The 16,637-nt window shown below is 59.3% G+C and overlaps 1 protein-coding gene across 1 annotated transcript in view; it reads right to left on the bottom strand.

Annotated features, from left to right (window-relative positions):
- Positions 1–4,783: 4,783 nt before the first annotated feature.
- The window catches only part of SDC3 (syndecan 3), a 37,159-nt gene continuing 25,305 nt past the window's right edge, over positions 4,784–16,637 (bottom strand). Inside the window, exons 2-5 of the mRNA XM_079778344.1 lie at positions 13,502–13,619; positions 11,252–11,868; positions 9,495–9,786; positions 4,784–8,607 (exon numbers count right to left, since the gene is read on the bottom strand). Coding sequence (XP_079634470.1) covers positions 8,441–8,607; positions 9,495–9,786; positions 11,252–11,868; positions 13,502–13,619 — 1,194 coding nt within the window. The 3' untranslated portion in view covers positions 4,784–8,440. The remainder of the gene's footprint in view (positions 8,608–9,494; positions 9,787–11,251; positions 11,869–13,501; positions 13,620–16,637) is intronic.

Raw genomic sequence — 16,637 nt, 5'->3', positions numbered from 1 at the left:
TAGAGGAGCCAGGATTCAAACCAGAGCCGTTGGGCCCCCGTCTATTTCTTGACTTGTATGTGCACAGCTAACTTCCAGAGAGCTGGAGACTGAACTTCACCTTGAAAGACAAGCCCCAAACAGAGGCACCCACAAACCAAGGACCAAGAACTTTTCCGTTCACACCCTTCCCAACAGCCAGCCAGGGGCTCTCTCTCAAGCCCCTGCCCCCTCAGAGTCTCTTACTCCCACCTTCTTCACGGACCTCCTCCATCAGGCTCGCTCTTCTCTCCATCTCCCCCTTTCCCACATCTAAGTGTTTCCTTCCAGCCTCTCTTCCGGCCCTCACCAGCCCCAACGACTACCTGCCTGGGAGTGTCCGGAGGGCGTGATGTCGGAGCAGGGCTTTGAAGGACCCATAGCTAACCAGGAGAAGGGTGGAGGGGGAATCAAGGTTGACTGTTTTCTTACCCAAAACTGCAATCTCCTTAGAATCTCTCTGCCTCAGTTTCCCCATCCATAGACATGAGAGTAATAAGAGTACCTGATACCTCCCAGGGTTTCTGTAAAGACTACGTTTATTCATCTGCTTGGACTTCATAGCCAAATACCATAGACTGGTTTGACTGGTCTAAACAAGAGGGTCATTTTCTCACCGTTCTGGAGGCTGGACGTCTATGTAGGTATTTCTGGGAAGACATGATAAAGGTCTGGACTTGGCCGGAGGCTTGAAAATGGGGGTGGGGGGTGGGGGTGGGGAGTGGGGGTGGGAATGACCAAATTCAATGTCTTTCAAAGTCAGAGGAGTAATCCCCAACCAGCCCACAGATTTTGTGAACAGTAAACAAGACCGCGGAGTCCCTGGAACGTGCTCTGTGGGCCCTGACACGCTGCCCGCTGCCCATGGGGACGGGCACTTCTGTTGTTCTCGCCTGAAGAAGACAAACACCGGGGGAGGCACTCGCACACTCGCACACGCCCTCTCTCATCAGAGCCCTTCTCCATCCGTGTCTGCGAAGGGGAGGGCGCGGGCCCCGTGGAGGTGCGGGCCGTCTGGACGTGGACGACAGAAAGCCAGGGGAGAGCGGACACCGCAGGCGGCCACGGGAGGGGCGGTGTGAGGGGCAGGGCCCGGGCCGGGACTCAGGAACCCAGCTCTGCATCGGCGGGAGGTGCCACCCTGGCGCTTCCCCGTGCCCCTCTGGGAATCAGTCCCCCCCCACCCGCCCCGCTTCTTTAACATTTTAATATGGAGACTCTAAAAATTAACTTCGAGTGGATAGAATAATATAAAGATCCCTTATGTGCCCAAATATGACCTCCAGCCCTGCCTTATTTCCTGCCACCCCCCACCCCACCCCCGCATCCTCTGGGAGCCAATCCCAGATTTCAGTTGCTATAAAGATAAGGACTTTAAAATATATATATTTTGTTATTGATTTCAGAGAGGAAGGGAGAGGGAGAGAGAGAGAGAAACATCCATGATGAGAGAGAATCATTGATCAGCTGCCTCCTGCACGCCCCCTACTGAGGATCAAGCCCACAGCCCTGGGCATATGTCCTGATCAGGAATCGAACCATGACCTCCTAGTTCATAGGTCAACGCTCAACCACTGAGCCATGCTGCTGGGCGATAAGGACCTTTTTTAAAAACCGTAACTGCGGGACCATGATGACAGACAAAAAAACATTGACAATGGTTCCTTTATTGGAAGTATTCACTCAACATTCAAATTTCCACTTGTCTCATAATTAGCATTTTTTTAAGAATTTGTGTGAACCAGGATTCGAATCAAGTTCTGCATTGATTAGTTGACATGTCTTTTAAGCTTACCTATAAATTCCCTCTGCATTTCTCTTTTTTTTCTTGCTTACACCGTGTGGATTTTGCTCATAGGGTCAATGTGTTTGTCTGTAAAACAGGGGTAATCATTCTCTCGGAGAATTAACTGAGACAGCGTCTGCGAATGGGCGCTGACCACTGGAAGGCACCCCACCAATGTCACACGTTAATAGATATTTTGGGCCTTTCAACAGCCTGTGGCTGCTGCTCGTTGATGATAGAGCTGAGGGTCAGAGAAGCTGAGTGACCTGCCATGCTCACTCAGCTGCTGGTAATAGAGGCAGGGATTGGCATGATAGAACTGAAACTCTGACGTCAGGCAGAGACCCAGGTTCGAATCCCACTGCCCCTCTTTCATAGCCTCAGGTTTCTGCTCTTTGCGCTTCCATTTCTTCATTTGAGAAAACACAGCCAGCAGCCAGACCCGCAGAGGCTGAAATGAGATGCTAATGTGTGTGAGAAGAGCCCCTGTGGGGTGCCTGGCACAGCCAGGGCCTCTTCTCATCAGGTTTGCAGCCCAGCCTCCACCCTCACTCACGGCTCTGGCGGTGACCAACCTGGACCCTGGACCCTCCGGCGGCCGCCCAGCCCCCCGCAGGCCGGCAGACGGGTGGGCGGCCCCCAGAAGCTGAGCACGCTCTGTTCTCAGGGCAGCTTGTGGCCTCTGGGCTCCGGGGAACAATCAGCTATTCTTCCTCCTCCCCCCTCTGTTTTGCTGCTCATCCCTTGGGCCCAGGAGCCCAGCGGGAAACGCTCCGGCTCCCAGCAGTGCCCAGCCCGCCCTGCAGCCCAGAGGCGTGGTTCCCAGGCCTCGGCCTGAGCTCTAACAAGCCTGAGCCTAAGCCAGAGTTCAGACCAGAGCTGACACCAACATTGCTTTGTCTCCTCAGCCTCCGTGTCACTCACTCACTCAGGAGCTAGGCCCTGCAAACAACGATAACAAGAAGAACAGCCCAAACTTACAGGGAGCCTACTCTGTGCCAGGCACAGCGCTAAGCACTGTGTCGATGTGGCAGGGACTATGATCGTTCCCATTTTACAGGCGAGGAAACTGAGCACTGAGAGCTTGACTAACTCACCCACAGTCACATGGCCCGTGAGCGGCAGAGCTGGGGGTTGACTAAAGGTCCGCCTGCAAAGAGACAGACAGGACAGGGAGGGATTTAAGTCCAGCGTCAGCTGCTACGTATGCCCAGCTTCGGGCTAGTTGCCTCAATATATCATCTCATTTAGTCCCCACAACAGCTTCTGGACATCCGCCTTCCTTGTCCACATTAGCATGTGCGGAAACTGAGGCTCAGAGAGTCTGATGGTGTGCCTACGTGCACACAGCGGCGTCCACCTGACTCGGAGATCATGCTCTTTCCAAGCTGAGAACGAGGGTGCTCAGCACTGGCATGGAGGTGGGGGGTGGCGGGCCCTGCAGGCGGGAGAGAACGGACGACGCGCTGCAGGAACTCGGCGGGGAGAGCCGTTTCCCAAAAGCTTCCTGGACGAGGGGTCGTGTGCAGAGCTGGGTCTTGAATGGTGGCAAACCCACCCCTCACCTCACAGCAGACCCTGCTGGGGCCCAGTCCACTGTCAGGACCTCCAGCGGCAGGGCTGGCCCTTCGGCGATTTAGAGCTGTGCAGACTGGGCGTCCCGGGGGGCAGGTTGTCTGAGGGCCCACAGTGAGGCCCCAGACCTCGGCGCTCACCCCTGAACCGTCTGGCAGGGAGGGGCTTGGAGGTGGTGGCTGCCCAGTTCTTTACAGGCATGAGACTGGCTCCTGTCCATCTCCCCAGCAGACTCAGTGCTCGGAGGGCAGGGCTAGTCTGTCTCGGTGACCTCTCGTCATCCAGTTCCAAGCACAGCGTCGGGCACAGGGTGGGCACTCAAGAAACTTTAGAGAAGGGAGGGAATGAGGGAGAGAGGGAGGATGGAAGGAGGCGGGCAGGGGGGGGAGGGGGAGGAATAAGATCTTGGACCAAATCCAGGGCCTTAGATTCCAACCCACCCCAGGACCATCAGGACCCGGTGTGAGTGTCACCTTTCCAGAGGAGTAATTTCTAGAGAAAATATTTGCGGGACATGAGAGGTCTCCCTTGGAGAAGGGAAGTTTGTGTCCGGAACCCTCCTGCCAGGGGCAGAGCCCAGCGTGCCCCAGAGAACGAGGACTGAAGGCGGGAAACGCCGGAGAGGCGGACTGGCTGGAAAGAAGGAAGACCTTGCCGTCAGGGAGCACCCACGGGCCCAAGGTGCACCAAGCCCGTGGCGGGTGTGCAAGCAGGGCAGGGACAAACCCACGGGGCCCGGGGCTGGCTCCGAAGGCCCCCGGCTCTCCGGGCTGTGATCGCAGAAGGCGTCTGTGCCTCCAGGCCACGGACTCCTGTCCTGGGCTCCGCTGCTGACACCATCACCCAGGACCCTGTGCCTGAGGCTGCCTGTGCCAGACCCTGTGCTAAGTGTCCCCCCCACTGAACCCCTGCCACATTCCATCTCGGGGACGTTGTTCATTGTGGTCCCACCGCACAGGTGAGAAAGCTGAGGCTCAGAGAGGCCAGGTCACTTCTCCAGCGTCAGAGCTAGCAAATGCCACCGGAGCCGGAACCAGGCCCACCAGCTCCCCAAGCCACCTCACCTCGCCAGACCGATCCTCTGGTCCCGAGATTCGATCTTCGTGGCCCGAAGCCACAGCTCTTCCTCCGAGGGTGGACCACAGGGCCCCCCGTGCCACCACGGCCTGGCCCTCACCCAACCACAGCCTCGCCGCAGTCGGCTCCGTGGTTTCCCGAACACTCGGCCAGCAGCAGCTTTTACCAGGATGGTCCCCACAAGGGGCTGCCCGTCAATTCCCCCTGCTGGGTTCTCGGGTTCTTTTAAAGTGGAAGGTGGCTGAGGTCCAGGGGGGCTGTGGGCCGCCCCCCACCCCCGCCCCGCAAATGACCTCTATGTTTATCTCACACTCTGGCCACAGCACATCATTTCAGCTTAATTTTATTTCCTCTTATAAATGGGCACAGCACGGGGAGTGTTAAAAAACAAACAAAAACCCAAACGGTTCCTTCACAAGCCTGGGACAGGGGAGCACCCACGGGGCGGGCGCCTTGGTCGATTTCCAGTCTTCTTCCTCGACTTTTCCTTAACGTTTTGGCCATGAACTCAGGATAGGTGTGGTTAATAAACAGGTTATGGAGGGGGAGAGGGCAGGGAGGGAAGGCCTGGGGCGGGGAAGGACAAACGCCCACCCACCCCGGGACAGGTTCTTGGAGGGCTCTGTACAGGAGGACGGACGCACGGGAGGGACACTGTCTTCAGGGGGCTCCCGGGAGCCACGCTGCCTACAAAAAGTATTTACATGCATTCGCCGCGCTGGGCCGGGTGGGCGCCGAGGGATGCCGGGGCCATTAGCCCTGAGGCAGTGACTCCAGGCCCGGTCTCAGCATCTCTGTCAATCTGTACAGTTTATGAGCTTCTATGTACAGGCAGGAGGCCTGGGAAGCAAGTCCAGGGTGGTGGCTGTCAGAAGAAACTCAGAGAGCTGAGGCGGCGGCGGCCACTCCTGCCCGGGAGACAGCTGTGTTTGCTCCCGGTGCCCAGGGCCCCAGCTGCAAGCTGGGACGGAGGACTTTGCCAACCCCAGGGGGGTCCAGCGCTGAGCATCCCAGGCCACCGCCCGCAGACCTGCCCGGCCCAGCCTTCCAGTGAGGTGCGCCCTCTGGCCCCTGGGAAGACAGAGCCTGGCTCCAGACACAACTGGGGGTGGGTCCAACCTTCAACTCCCAGCCTGCCTTGTGCTCCCTACAGCTGGGCCCCAGGGAGGTCCTCAACCCACAATCACCGCCCCCCCCCCCCCCCGCCCCTTTGGCATTGGCCATGCTTCCAGGAAAGGCCAGGGCCCACCAGGCACCCTCCCCGGGAGCACTGGGGTGTCTGGGGGTCTGGGCAGGCCCTGCCCCCACATTGCACCTAGGAGAGCGCCAGCTCATCCTTTGAACCGACCTCGTGGATCGTCTTGCCCGTCTCGGGCTGGCCAGAGTGGATCTGGGCTGGCAAGACCGTTGAATTTCCTAAGGATAAAGCCTGGACATTTGCCCAGGACTCAATGAACGAGGCCCTCAGTCTCTCCTCTCAAACGCTACGGGCACAGAGAAGAGGCCGGTGCCAGAAGGGAAAGCCCCGAGTTCGAAGCCAGGCCCCAAAGTGACCCAGGCAGGCCACCCAAGCCCCCTCCAGCCAGTCCAAGCCCGCGTCACACACCCTATGCTGGACCCGCCCCCATCCCGCCACAGGTCTCTGGTTTCCCAGCCTTGGCCTGCCCAGGCCTTCTCACCAGAGCTGCTGTCCCAAGACAGCAACCCGCCAGGGGTCAGGGGAGGAGGAGGCTGGGGCCTTGGTGCCCCCATCCGTGCCCCAGCCCTTCCTCTCCAGGGGTGACTGAGGCCAGGTCACCGTCAACAGTGTGTGGGCCCGGATGCCTCTCCCCATTACATCCCCCTCCAAGGCTGGGACCAGCTGGGTTCCTCACAAGCCCCCCGGCCCTGCTGAGATGGGTTTGGGGTCTGCAAGATGGAGCCCCAGCCTGGAGGGAGGAGGGTGAGCAGACAGGCTGTGGAAGCCCTGAACCTCGCCCTCACCGCTGCAGGCACCCCCACCCTCACCCAGCAGAAGTCTGCTGCCAATGCATCTTGAAAAGGGAACAGAAATAAAACCTGGGGTCCTGGCTTTCACCTGGGGTGCAGGTGAGGGGTGGGGGTGTGAGCACCAGCCAGCTACCGAGCAGACCACACACATCCCAGGCTCCAAGAGCCCCCACGGAGCGCACCCTCCCCAAAGGAGATTTGTGACCCCACATTTACAATAGCCACAGAAGTGGCCCCACTTGCAAGGGTAAAGAAGGGGGAGGTGGGCTGGGGGCCGTGACGCCCGTCCCCACCTGCTCTCAGCCCTCAGCCTGGGGCAGGGCGTCTGGATGGGCTGCTTCCAGCTGCAGCCAGAACGGCCACGTTGTTGGGCCAAATAAGCAGACAAGGTGTCAATGGGCGAGGCCCAGGGAGGACCCTGGGGAGGGCTGAGGGGGGCCTGGAGAGGCCGAGGGGAGAGGGTGCAGAGGGCCCGGGCAGCAGGGCCCACCCTCACAGGCACTTTGGAGACTTGTGTCCTGGGAGGCAGTCAGCCCCTAGCTCAGAGCGGGAGGGGGATGCAGGGAGGCCAGGAGCCAGACCCCCTGCTCCCTCCCGACCCGGGGCCTTTGGTCCTGGGAGATCCATGCCCCCTCCCCAGCCCTAGAATTCCAGGAGCCAGCCTGCCTTCCTAAGCAAGGCTCCCGGCTAGTGGGGGCCTGGCCCCAAACCAACCCCTTTGCAGGCGTCAGAGAGGAGGGGAGCAGGCTGGGGCGTGCAATGCCCTGAGGGGCCCTGCGGCAACTCCTCCCACCCACGTTAAGGGATAGGCCAGTGCCCACCTGTCTTCCTCCAGTGAGAGCGCCGGCTGTGTGGGATGAGACTGCATCCACGTGGGATGGTGTCTGACACACCGGGGTTGGTGGCAAGTGGTTGGTGGGGGCGCTATGGTGAGGGACTGAGTCTGGCAGGGCATCTCAGGGGACCCAATATGGGCTGACTGTTCGGCTTGGTTCCACCCTCCCAGTGAGCCTGAAAGCTAGAGGACAGCGTGCCTGGTACCAGATTGTATGTGCATGTGTGTGAAGACACAGTGAGGGAAGCAGGCCACACCGTCACCAGAAGGTGACACTGACTTGTGACTTGCATTGTCGTAAGCATTTGGGGGTGCATGAGAAACACAGGAGAAGAAACATCTTGGGGAGGATGTGTGTGTCTGTGACACATCTGGACTGGCGGGGTGGTCAAGATTGCGTATGGTTTTGTCATTTCGTGCTTCTGTCTTTGGATGTGACAGTATGTGTGACCTTGTGGGAGATGGTGTCTGTGCAGAGTCCACTTGCAAGAGGGAGGTCAGAGCCCAGCCCTCCTCACCAGTGACTGCCAGGGCACTCTTGGGAAGCTCATTCCTCAGGGACAGACTGGGAAAGAGGTGAAACCTTCGGGTGCATGTGCAGTGGGTGCGGTGAGGGTAGAGTGAACCCACAACCGGGGCAGGCCAGGACAAAACTCACTGCAACAAGGGGCACACTCTTACCCGGGTATAAAGGGGCCCTGGGAAGAAGCAAGAGGTGGCAGTGTCTCCATTTCAAGGGCTGAGCTTATAAATGCTTGTCCTGGAAACTAGCCTGAGTCCCTCTCTGCCCTTAAAAGAAGATCTCAGCAAGCCCTGTGGGGCCAGGTTGGAGTTCAAGCCCAACTCAAGCCCCACCCTTTCTTCCACCAACCAATCAGGAGCTTCTTTCCTGCTACCCATCTGACACAAGGTCCTGAAGCCCCAGGCTAGTGGAAGACAAGAGATGAGCTCGTAAGGGCACAGTCTAGGGCAGATGGCGGTGCCCCCTGAGCCTTGAGCCTTGGGGAAGATCTGTGTGAGGCTGACAGTCTGGGCAGACCTTGAGAGGGTGGGCAAAGATGAACTGGGGCCAGGCTTTCTCCCAGGCCCCGTCCTGGGAGACAGGCCGAGGACTGGGCAGAGGGGCGACGCTGAGGCTCTGGGGAGGCACTGTGGCTCCGCTAGGCATAGAACTCCTCCTGCTTGTCCGGCTTCTGGTATGTGACGCTCGCCTGCTTGGGCTCCTCCAGAGTGTAGCTGCCCTCGTCTTTCTTCTTCATGCGGTAGATGAGCAGGGTGACCAGGAAGGCAGCGAAGAGGGCACCCACCACCCCACCCACAATCACAGCTGTGGAGAAAGAGAACAGAGGTCATGTCCAGAGGAGGGGGTTGGGTTGGGGGGGGGGGGCGGTATGGCTTGGAGGCGAGGGGAGTGCCTGGGGAGAGGGGCAAGAGTGGGGAGAGGGCTGGGAGACTGGGATCTGAGACTGGAGTTGCTGCCATTTGTAGCCCTCACTGCAGCCTGGCCAGGTCTAGTTGCCTAACACACACTAACCCATCGAAGCCTCATACAGCTCAAGGTTGGGGCTATGGTCCCCATGCAATGTAAGGCACCGTCAGTGGAAAGATGCTCCAGTATTTCATATACCATTAGGAAAGAACAACTCCGCCAACTAAACGACGACCCATCCCAACCAGAGGCGTTAACATACGAACAGATGTGCACTAAGAATTAAGTGCAAAATGATGATCTCCATTCTACAGAGGATGGAAGGGGAGCCTGGGGAGGGGAAGGACCTGCCCGAGGCCACACTGCTCCTCCTTAGTGGGGAGTGGGGACTGGAACTTGAGTCCAGACTCTTCAGGAGCCTCAGCCAGGGCAGGTCCTTGGTGACTGGGGTCAAGGCTAGGGGCAGATCAAGCTAACGAATGGGCTCAGAAATCAGGACCCAAGGAGGGAGTTCCGGGAGGGTCAACCAGCATGGCCCAAAAAAGCAGGGGTCAAGGGCAAAGTCTGAACAGGGGACAGGGGGTGCTGAGGAAGGTGCTGGAGGTAACATGAAGTCAGAGTCAGACCCTGGGATGGGTGAAGGTCAAGGGGGAACCAGAGGGCAGGTCCTGGGTAACTAGGCTCCTAGGAAACTCACACCCTGACCATCCTCCAGGGTTCCTGGAGGGCAAACTGAGGCCCAGCCAGCTGCCCCACCCTGAGCTCCTCCTGAGCCCACGTCTCACCTACAAGCACCTCCTTCCTCTCCAGGATGCTCTTCTGCGGCAGCTGAGCTGCCGAACTGCCCGAGTCGATGGCATTGTCCAGGAGGCCAGGGCCGGGGCGGGCACCCTTGGGCAGCGTCCCAGGTGGAGGCGATGGCTTAGCCGCAGCCCCGCCCACGGCCACCACCTCATTGGCTGTGTCTGGCTGCGTGGTCTCTTCCTCTGGCAGCTCAAAGTCCCCGCTGGGCCCCCCACTCACTGGTACCTCTGGCTCATCCCGGATTGTGGTCAGCAGGGACTCTGGAGTTGGGGTCTGTAGAGAGGATGGCATGAGCTCAGGCGCCAGGCCCCAGCACCCCCTGCCACAGGCAGCCGCGCACACACGCACACACACAGAGTGGACTAACACTTATCAAGCACCCTATGTGCCAGGCACTGTGCCAAGCACATTATGAGCATTTACCCTCACAACCTCTCCATGAAGGAAGTATTGTTAAGCCCAAGTTACAGAACAGGAAATAGGCCCAGAAAGATAGCTTCTTCCACAGCTAGTAAGTGGAAGCAGCGAAACTAAAATGCAGATCTATCGAACGCCAGCATCTGTGTTCCTAACCATTTACTACACTGGCTCTGTTCTCCCCTGGCCCCATACTGTCCCCACCCCATCTCCGTCACTCCCCCCTCCCGCTGCCTTGGGGGATTCCTGCTGAGTGTCTATTCCGGGACTTCTGGGTGCAGCTGTGACACACTTGGGCCAGGTCCCCAGTCCGCATGCCTGAGGTGGAGGTGAGTCACTTAGTCTAGAGGTCAGGCCGAGAGCACAGCTGCAGAGTATGCTGCCCCTTGGGGCCAGGTGTCCAGGGAGCAGCCCGTGAGAGAGAGAGGATGGCACAGGTAAAGTGCACAGCACTGAGCTTCAACCCAGCTACAAGGGGTGCCCAGGGGCAGGGAGCTCACTCAGTCACCTTCAGACTAACACCACCGCCAATGATTATGATAATAATACAAAAACACGTGGTTTGTTTACCATGGCCAGGCATTGTCCTCAGCCCTGTGGCTAGGTCAGGGAACTTAATTCTCTCTACACTATGATTTACATTCTTATTTTCTCCTTTCACAGATAAAGAATCAGAGGTATAGTCCTAGCCGGTTTGGCTCAGTGGATAGAGTGTCGGCCTGCAGACTGAAGGGTCCCAGGTTCGATTCCGGTCAAGGGCACATGCCCGGGTTGCGGGCTTGATCCCCAGTAGGGGGCGTGCAGGAGGCAGCCGATCAATGATTCTCTCTCATCATTGATGTTTCTATCTCTCTCTCTCTCCCTTCCTCTCTGAAATCAATAATTTTTTTTTTTTTTTAAAGAAACAGAGGTACAGAAGGTATAGAAAGGTTTGATGGCTTCCTGAAGTCCCATGGCTAAAAAGTGGCAGAGGAATTCTGACCTCGGCTGCCTGGGTCCCGAGTCTACGCTGTTAACAGAACACACAGGTCCTGGACACACATCACACACATCCCCACCAACACACACATCACCCTATTCCTTCCGAATATTCTAAAACCCAGCCCGATCTCTCTTCCATCCCCCTCCACCTCACCCTCCATCCTTATCCTGTGACTCACACCCAGCAGGGGCACTCCAGCCACATCCCTCTCTCGCCCTCCCCGTCCAGTCTGGCTCATCTCCAGAACCTTCCCATCCTCACCTCTGCCCAGCTCCATCCTCCCTCCCCAGACCCTGGCCCCCTCCCCTGCTCTCACTCCCTGTCCTCTCCCCTGCTTACCTGAGCCACCTCGGTTGGTCCGGGGGCAGTGGTCCCCAGGGGCAGGGTGCTCTTCTCTGGGGTGTCAGGCTCCTGGGTGGTAGCTGGCCTGGAGGGAAGGGCCCTTGGCCTGGAGGTAGCTGTGCTGACCAGCCTGGGTGTTGGGGCCTCAGTGTCCAAGACAGCCACCGTGGTGGGAGGTGAGGGCGCCTCCGGGGTGGTGGCCCGGGCCGTGGCCGCCGTGGTCGGGGGAAGAGGAAGCAGCCTCCGTACGCCGGTGGTCCTTACGACAGAGGAGGTGGCCGTGGGAGGGGGTGCCGCAGGGATGCTGGGAGCGGCGGTGGCCACCGTGGCCGGCACCAAGGCCACGGTCGGGGCCCCTGTGGTGGTGGCAGCAGTGGTAGCCATGGGAGTGGAGATGGTGGTGGCTCTCTGGCTGGGCTCTTCTGGGACCTCTGTCACCATGGGGAGGCTAGTGGCCGGCTCTGGTGTGGGACGCTCGGAGGGGAGCTCTTCAAACGGGGTGCCCACGGGCTGGACATCCACGGTAGGCAGCACAGCAGGTGTGGTGGACACTGCCAGGGCCACGTCCGGGCTGAGCCGCATGGCCGTCTCAATGCCTGACTCCTGCTCGAAGTCTGAGGGGTGGGGAGAGGAGAGAGCTAGGGGTCTGGGCATGAGGATCCCCGGGAAGCAATGGCCAGCAGATGAGGGGCTCCCAGCCCTCACTCCTTGCACAGTGTTCCCAGGACAAGATGAGGGAGAGGAGGAAGGCGCAGTCTGGCCAAAGGTTACCAGGTGGCTGTTCCCCTACTGCTCTCTGCCTGGCCGCAGGTTCCTCGAGGGGACCATCTCTTCCAGGAAGCCTTCTCTGACTACCCCAGCCACCCAGCCTGGAGCTTCTAACAGGCTGAATCCAGGCAGTGGTAGGGCCGACTGGCCGCAAACCTCACTAGAGGTTGGGGCAGCAGGGGAAGGGCATTCTGGGAAGAGGCAGTGGGTACATTAAGGGCTCCCTGAGGCACAGGCAGAGGGCAGGGGGAGAACGAGACCTTCCTACAAGGGAATGCTTGAGCGATCTGGAGGACTCAAACCACGTCAAGTGAAAGGGACTTGGGTGGAAATGAGGAGAGAGAGAGAGAGAGAGAGAAGCTGCATGCAGCTCCTCTGGGGCCTGAACCAGGCACAGGAGAGGCGAGGAGGAGCCAGGAGGGTTTGGGAGTGGAGGCAGGACCCATCAGAGATGAATTTAATGAAAATTAACTCACAAGAGGCTTTGAAAAGTGGGCTACAGCGAGGAGACGAGGTGGCTGCGGAAGGCCAGTTCTGTGGCACGCAGACCTCCTATCGCCTCACGAGGCCTGTCCTGTCCTGTCCTCTCACTGGGCTCAAACCTCAGCCACACCGCACAGAGCTCCCTCTCTGTGCCAGACCCCGAGGCCTTACGCGGAAGCCCTCCAGACTCCGCAAAGAAGGTGTATATACACTGAGAGGCCAGATTATTATGATGATCTCTGAACGCATAATCATCTGGCCACTCAGTGTGTGTGTGTGTGTGTGTGTGTGTGTGTGTGTGTGTGTGTGTGTATTAGAGGCCCGGTGCATGAATTCGTGCATGGGTGGGGTCCGGCCAGCCTGGCCAGGGGGAGGGGACATGGGCGGTTGGCCGGCCTGCCTGCTGGTCGAACTCCTGGTTGAGGGGACAATTTGCATTTTAGCCTTTTATTATATAGGATATACACTGAGTGGCCAGATTATTATGCGTTCAGAGATCATCATAATCTGGCCACTCAGTGTATCTCACCTCTCAGAGATAAGAACAGAGACTCTGAGAGGAAAGGCTTTTAAAGGTGCTGCAGCTGTTGGGTGGCGAAGCTGGGATTTGAACTCACACTGCTCCGCTGGCCCTTCCCAGGGTGGGCGAGGACTTGCCCCGCTAAGCTCCCCCAAGTGTTGGAACAGCACTGAAAACCGGGTTCCTGAGGGATGTCTGTGTTCCCACGTGGAGGCGAGGACGCAGAGCAGAACCGTGGGAGCTGGGAGTCCTGGGCGTGGAGGCCAAAGGCCCTGGTTCCATCCCCAGGATAACTGGCCCTTCGTGTGCTTGAGGTCCACGGGGTACCCCAGCCTGGCCTCCCCTCCCGCACACCACCGCTTCAGTGAGCCTGCAGGGGGCCCTGTGGCCTGAGATCAGCCTTGCGTGGGTACTGGAGGCAGACTGACGTGGCCAGCACGACACGCACGCGAGGAAAAGGAAGGGGAGGTACTTACAGCCCGAGCCGGACCCCGAGTACAGGTCGTCCAGCTCGTCATCGGGGAAGGAGTCGTCGTCCCCGGAGCCCTCCAGGTCCACGGGCCTCTCAAAGTTCTCACTGCGCCAGCGCTGAGTCTGGGGAGGGCAGACACAGGCCCTGGGCTCAGCACGGAGGCCAGCAGCCCGGACACACCCCGAGGGACAGAGGGACATGGAGGGGCGGCATCAGGTGTGGCCTCCAGGTGGGCAGAGCGGGCTGGGCCTGATTCCCACTTCCTGCCCACCCAGGGGCCAGGGAAGCAGCCCGTCTTGCTGACGGCCACCACGGAGGACCCGCCACTCCCCTGCCCCCTGATCAGAACCGCTGGGAGGCGGGAGCAGGTTTAGAGCCAGGATGCTGGATTTGAGTCCTGGCTCCCCCGCTTACTAAATCTGTGACGGACGTGGGGCGAGTTACTTAGTCTCTCTGTGCCTCAAGTTTACTCATTACTCACAGCAAACAGCATCTGCCCTGTCGGGTAACGTGCTAAGAGGTGTGCAGAGCTGAGCGCCTCGTATACAGCAGGTGCTCAGCACAAGCTAGTGTTACCCTCCACGTGGACCCTCTTCCACAGAGGACAGAACTGAGGCCCAGTTGCCCAGGGCACCAGTTGCCCCTGATGTGACAGTCAGACGTGGCTTGGGACCCAAAGTCTCACACCTTGAAATTCCAGACAGGACAATTAGTCCCAACAGACAGGCATGGCATTGTTGAGATCTGGGGCTCTGGGAGGGAATTTCCATGGATAAAGCGGGGGGCAGGGAGAGGAGTGCAGGCTCCAGGCCTAGGTCCTCCCCAAAACTAGAAGTCAGCTCCTCTCACCTCCCCACAAAGGATCTCAAAGGCAGAGTCAGCTCAGGGCCTGATGCTGCCCCAAGGTCTCTGGGGTCAGGAGAGCAGAGAGGGGCTCCTCCCAGGGTCCAGCTCACCAGGCCCAAGACTCCCCTACAATCAGAACCTGGGAAGACGGGGAACTGGGGCTCCTGGGTCCTTCCTGCAACCCTGGGCTGAGAGCCAGCACTAAGAACATCCAAGACAGGCCTGCAACCCCCTGGGAGGAGCCGGCTCGGCCCCACCTCCGGCCACACCTTGACCCTGATTCCAGACGGAGCCCAGCCACAGGCCCTGCCCCTGAGGGCTTTCCAGAGGAAGGCGAGATTGACTCCTGCTGTTCAGAGCTGCTGAAGGTTCGCACCTGAGTCTTAACAGAATACACAGAGGCTCCGGGTGAGGAGTGGGGGGCAGCCTGTGCTTTGGGGCTGGTCCTGCCCGCCTCCAGCCTCATCCAGGGTCCCTCTGCACCGCCCATCACTGGTTCCAGCAGCCCTGGCCCCTCTGTTCCTGAAGCAGGCCTGGTCTCTCCTGCCTCTCCTGCTCATGCCGTTCCCTCTACCTAAAACACTCTTCCTTCTCCATCTCTGTGCCACGCACTCCTGCCCCTTCTTTCGAGAAGCCCTCCTGCTTTACCTTTCAGAGCGTCTCCTGCTGCTGACTTCACATCTGTCACTGCTTTGAGCTGTGGCAAGGGTGAGACAGGGCGGGGCTGAGGCTGGGGAAGCCCACCACAGAGGGCCTCCAGTGCCACCTGACGGCTTCCTCTGAGTGCAGCCTGGGCCCCCCGCACTGTCCCACTGGCATGGAAGCCATGGAGGGTGTGTGAGCAGGAGAGGGGCTGGGTCAGCCTCTCACCCCGCCCTGACAGCCCCCTTATGGAGTCCGCACAGAGCTAGAGAGCGGATCCCAATCCCCGCTCCCTGCCCCGCCTCGACCACCTGCTCCAAAGCCCTACCCAGGCAGGGCAGGAGGCCAGGGCAGGGGGCCAGGAGATCCCTCTACCCCCCCCCCCCCCACACACACACACACACAGTCTCAAAGTAATGAATTAATCAGTATTTACTTGCTACCAGTGAGTCATGGAGTGGAACAATTAGTGTAATTGCTCCCGTGACTAATTGCTGGGCTTCCTCCACTGAGATATTCCAGGAGCTCAGCGCGCACCCATCGTCCAACTTTTCCCAGCTCCCGTCTCCACCGCCCCCCACCCCAGCCCAGAAGAACGACCCCCGGGCCCTGGGGTGCCGAGGCTAGAAGGAAAGGAAGGCCCCCACACTGCCAGCCTCCAAACCTGGGCCAGCTAAGCTGGAGTCCCTTGGAGACTCTGCTCAGTTCTTAGGCAAATTACCTGAAGCCAGAGACTGCAGCTCCTGCCCAGGGCCGCCCAGCGGGACGGGGGCTGAGCGGGACCAGAGACTGCAGCTCCTGCCCAGGGCCGCCCAGCGGGACAGGAACTGAGTGGGACCAGAGACTGCAGCTCCTGCCCAGGGCCGCCCAGCGGGACGGGGGCTGAGCTGGACCAGAGACTGCAGCTCCTGCCCAGGGCCACCCAGCAGGACGGGGATTGAGCGGGACAAGAGACTGCAGCTCCTGCCCAGGGCCGCCCACCAGAGACTGCAGCTCCTGCCCAGGGCCACCCAGCGAGACGGGGATTGAGCAGGACCAGAGACTGCAGCTCCTGCCCAGGGCCGCCCAGCGGGACGGGGATTGAGCAGGACCAGAGACTGCAGCTCCAGCCCAGGGCCGCCCAGCGGGACAGGGACTGAGCAGGACCAGGGCTCAGGCTCCACTCCGGGGTGGGGCCATCCTCACTGTCTTTCCAACTTTCCAGGCAGGCCAGGGAGATCTTTGGCTGGGAGGAGAGATTCTAAGAAGTCTGTGGTCCCCAGGGACTTCCAAACTGGGGTAAATGTGAGAGCCAAAACAGGGCAGCCTATGATGCCTCAGTGACAAGTGCCACACAGCAGCCCCTGAAACCCTGACCCCAGAAAGGCCTGCAGAAAAATCCAGAGACCCCTCCTACCCCAAAGCCAAAGAGACCCTTGAAAGGAAACACAGAGACACCCAGAAACACAGAGAAAACATATACAGACACACCTAGACACACACTCACCTAAAGGCAGCCACAGAGAGGTAGCGTGTGTTGGCGTGCCTTTGGGTACAAACAGGCACATGCATGGGGGCGGGCACTGGGTAGGGGTGCATACTGTGTAGCTCTGAGGCTCAGAGACAAGCATGGAGCCTCCACTCAGGTAGCTCTCACCTAGATACCATTCATC

Source organism: Cnephaeus nilssonii (assembly GCF_951640355.1).
Source record: "Cnephaeus nilssonii genome assembly, chromosome: 7".
NCBI classification, from domain to species: Eukaryota; Metazoa; Chordata; class Mammalia; order Chiroptera; family Vespertilionidae; genus Cnephaeus; species Cnephaeus nilssonii.
Note: the sequence above shows the minus strand (reverse complement) of the source record. Positions and strands in the feature narration are given on the sequence as shown.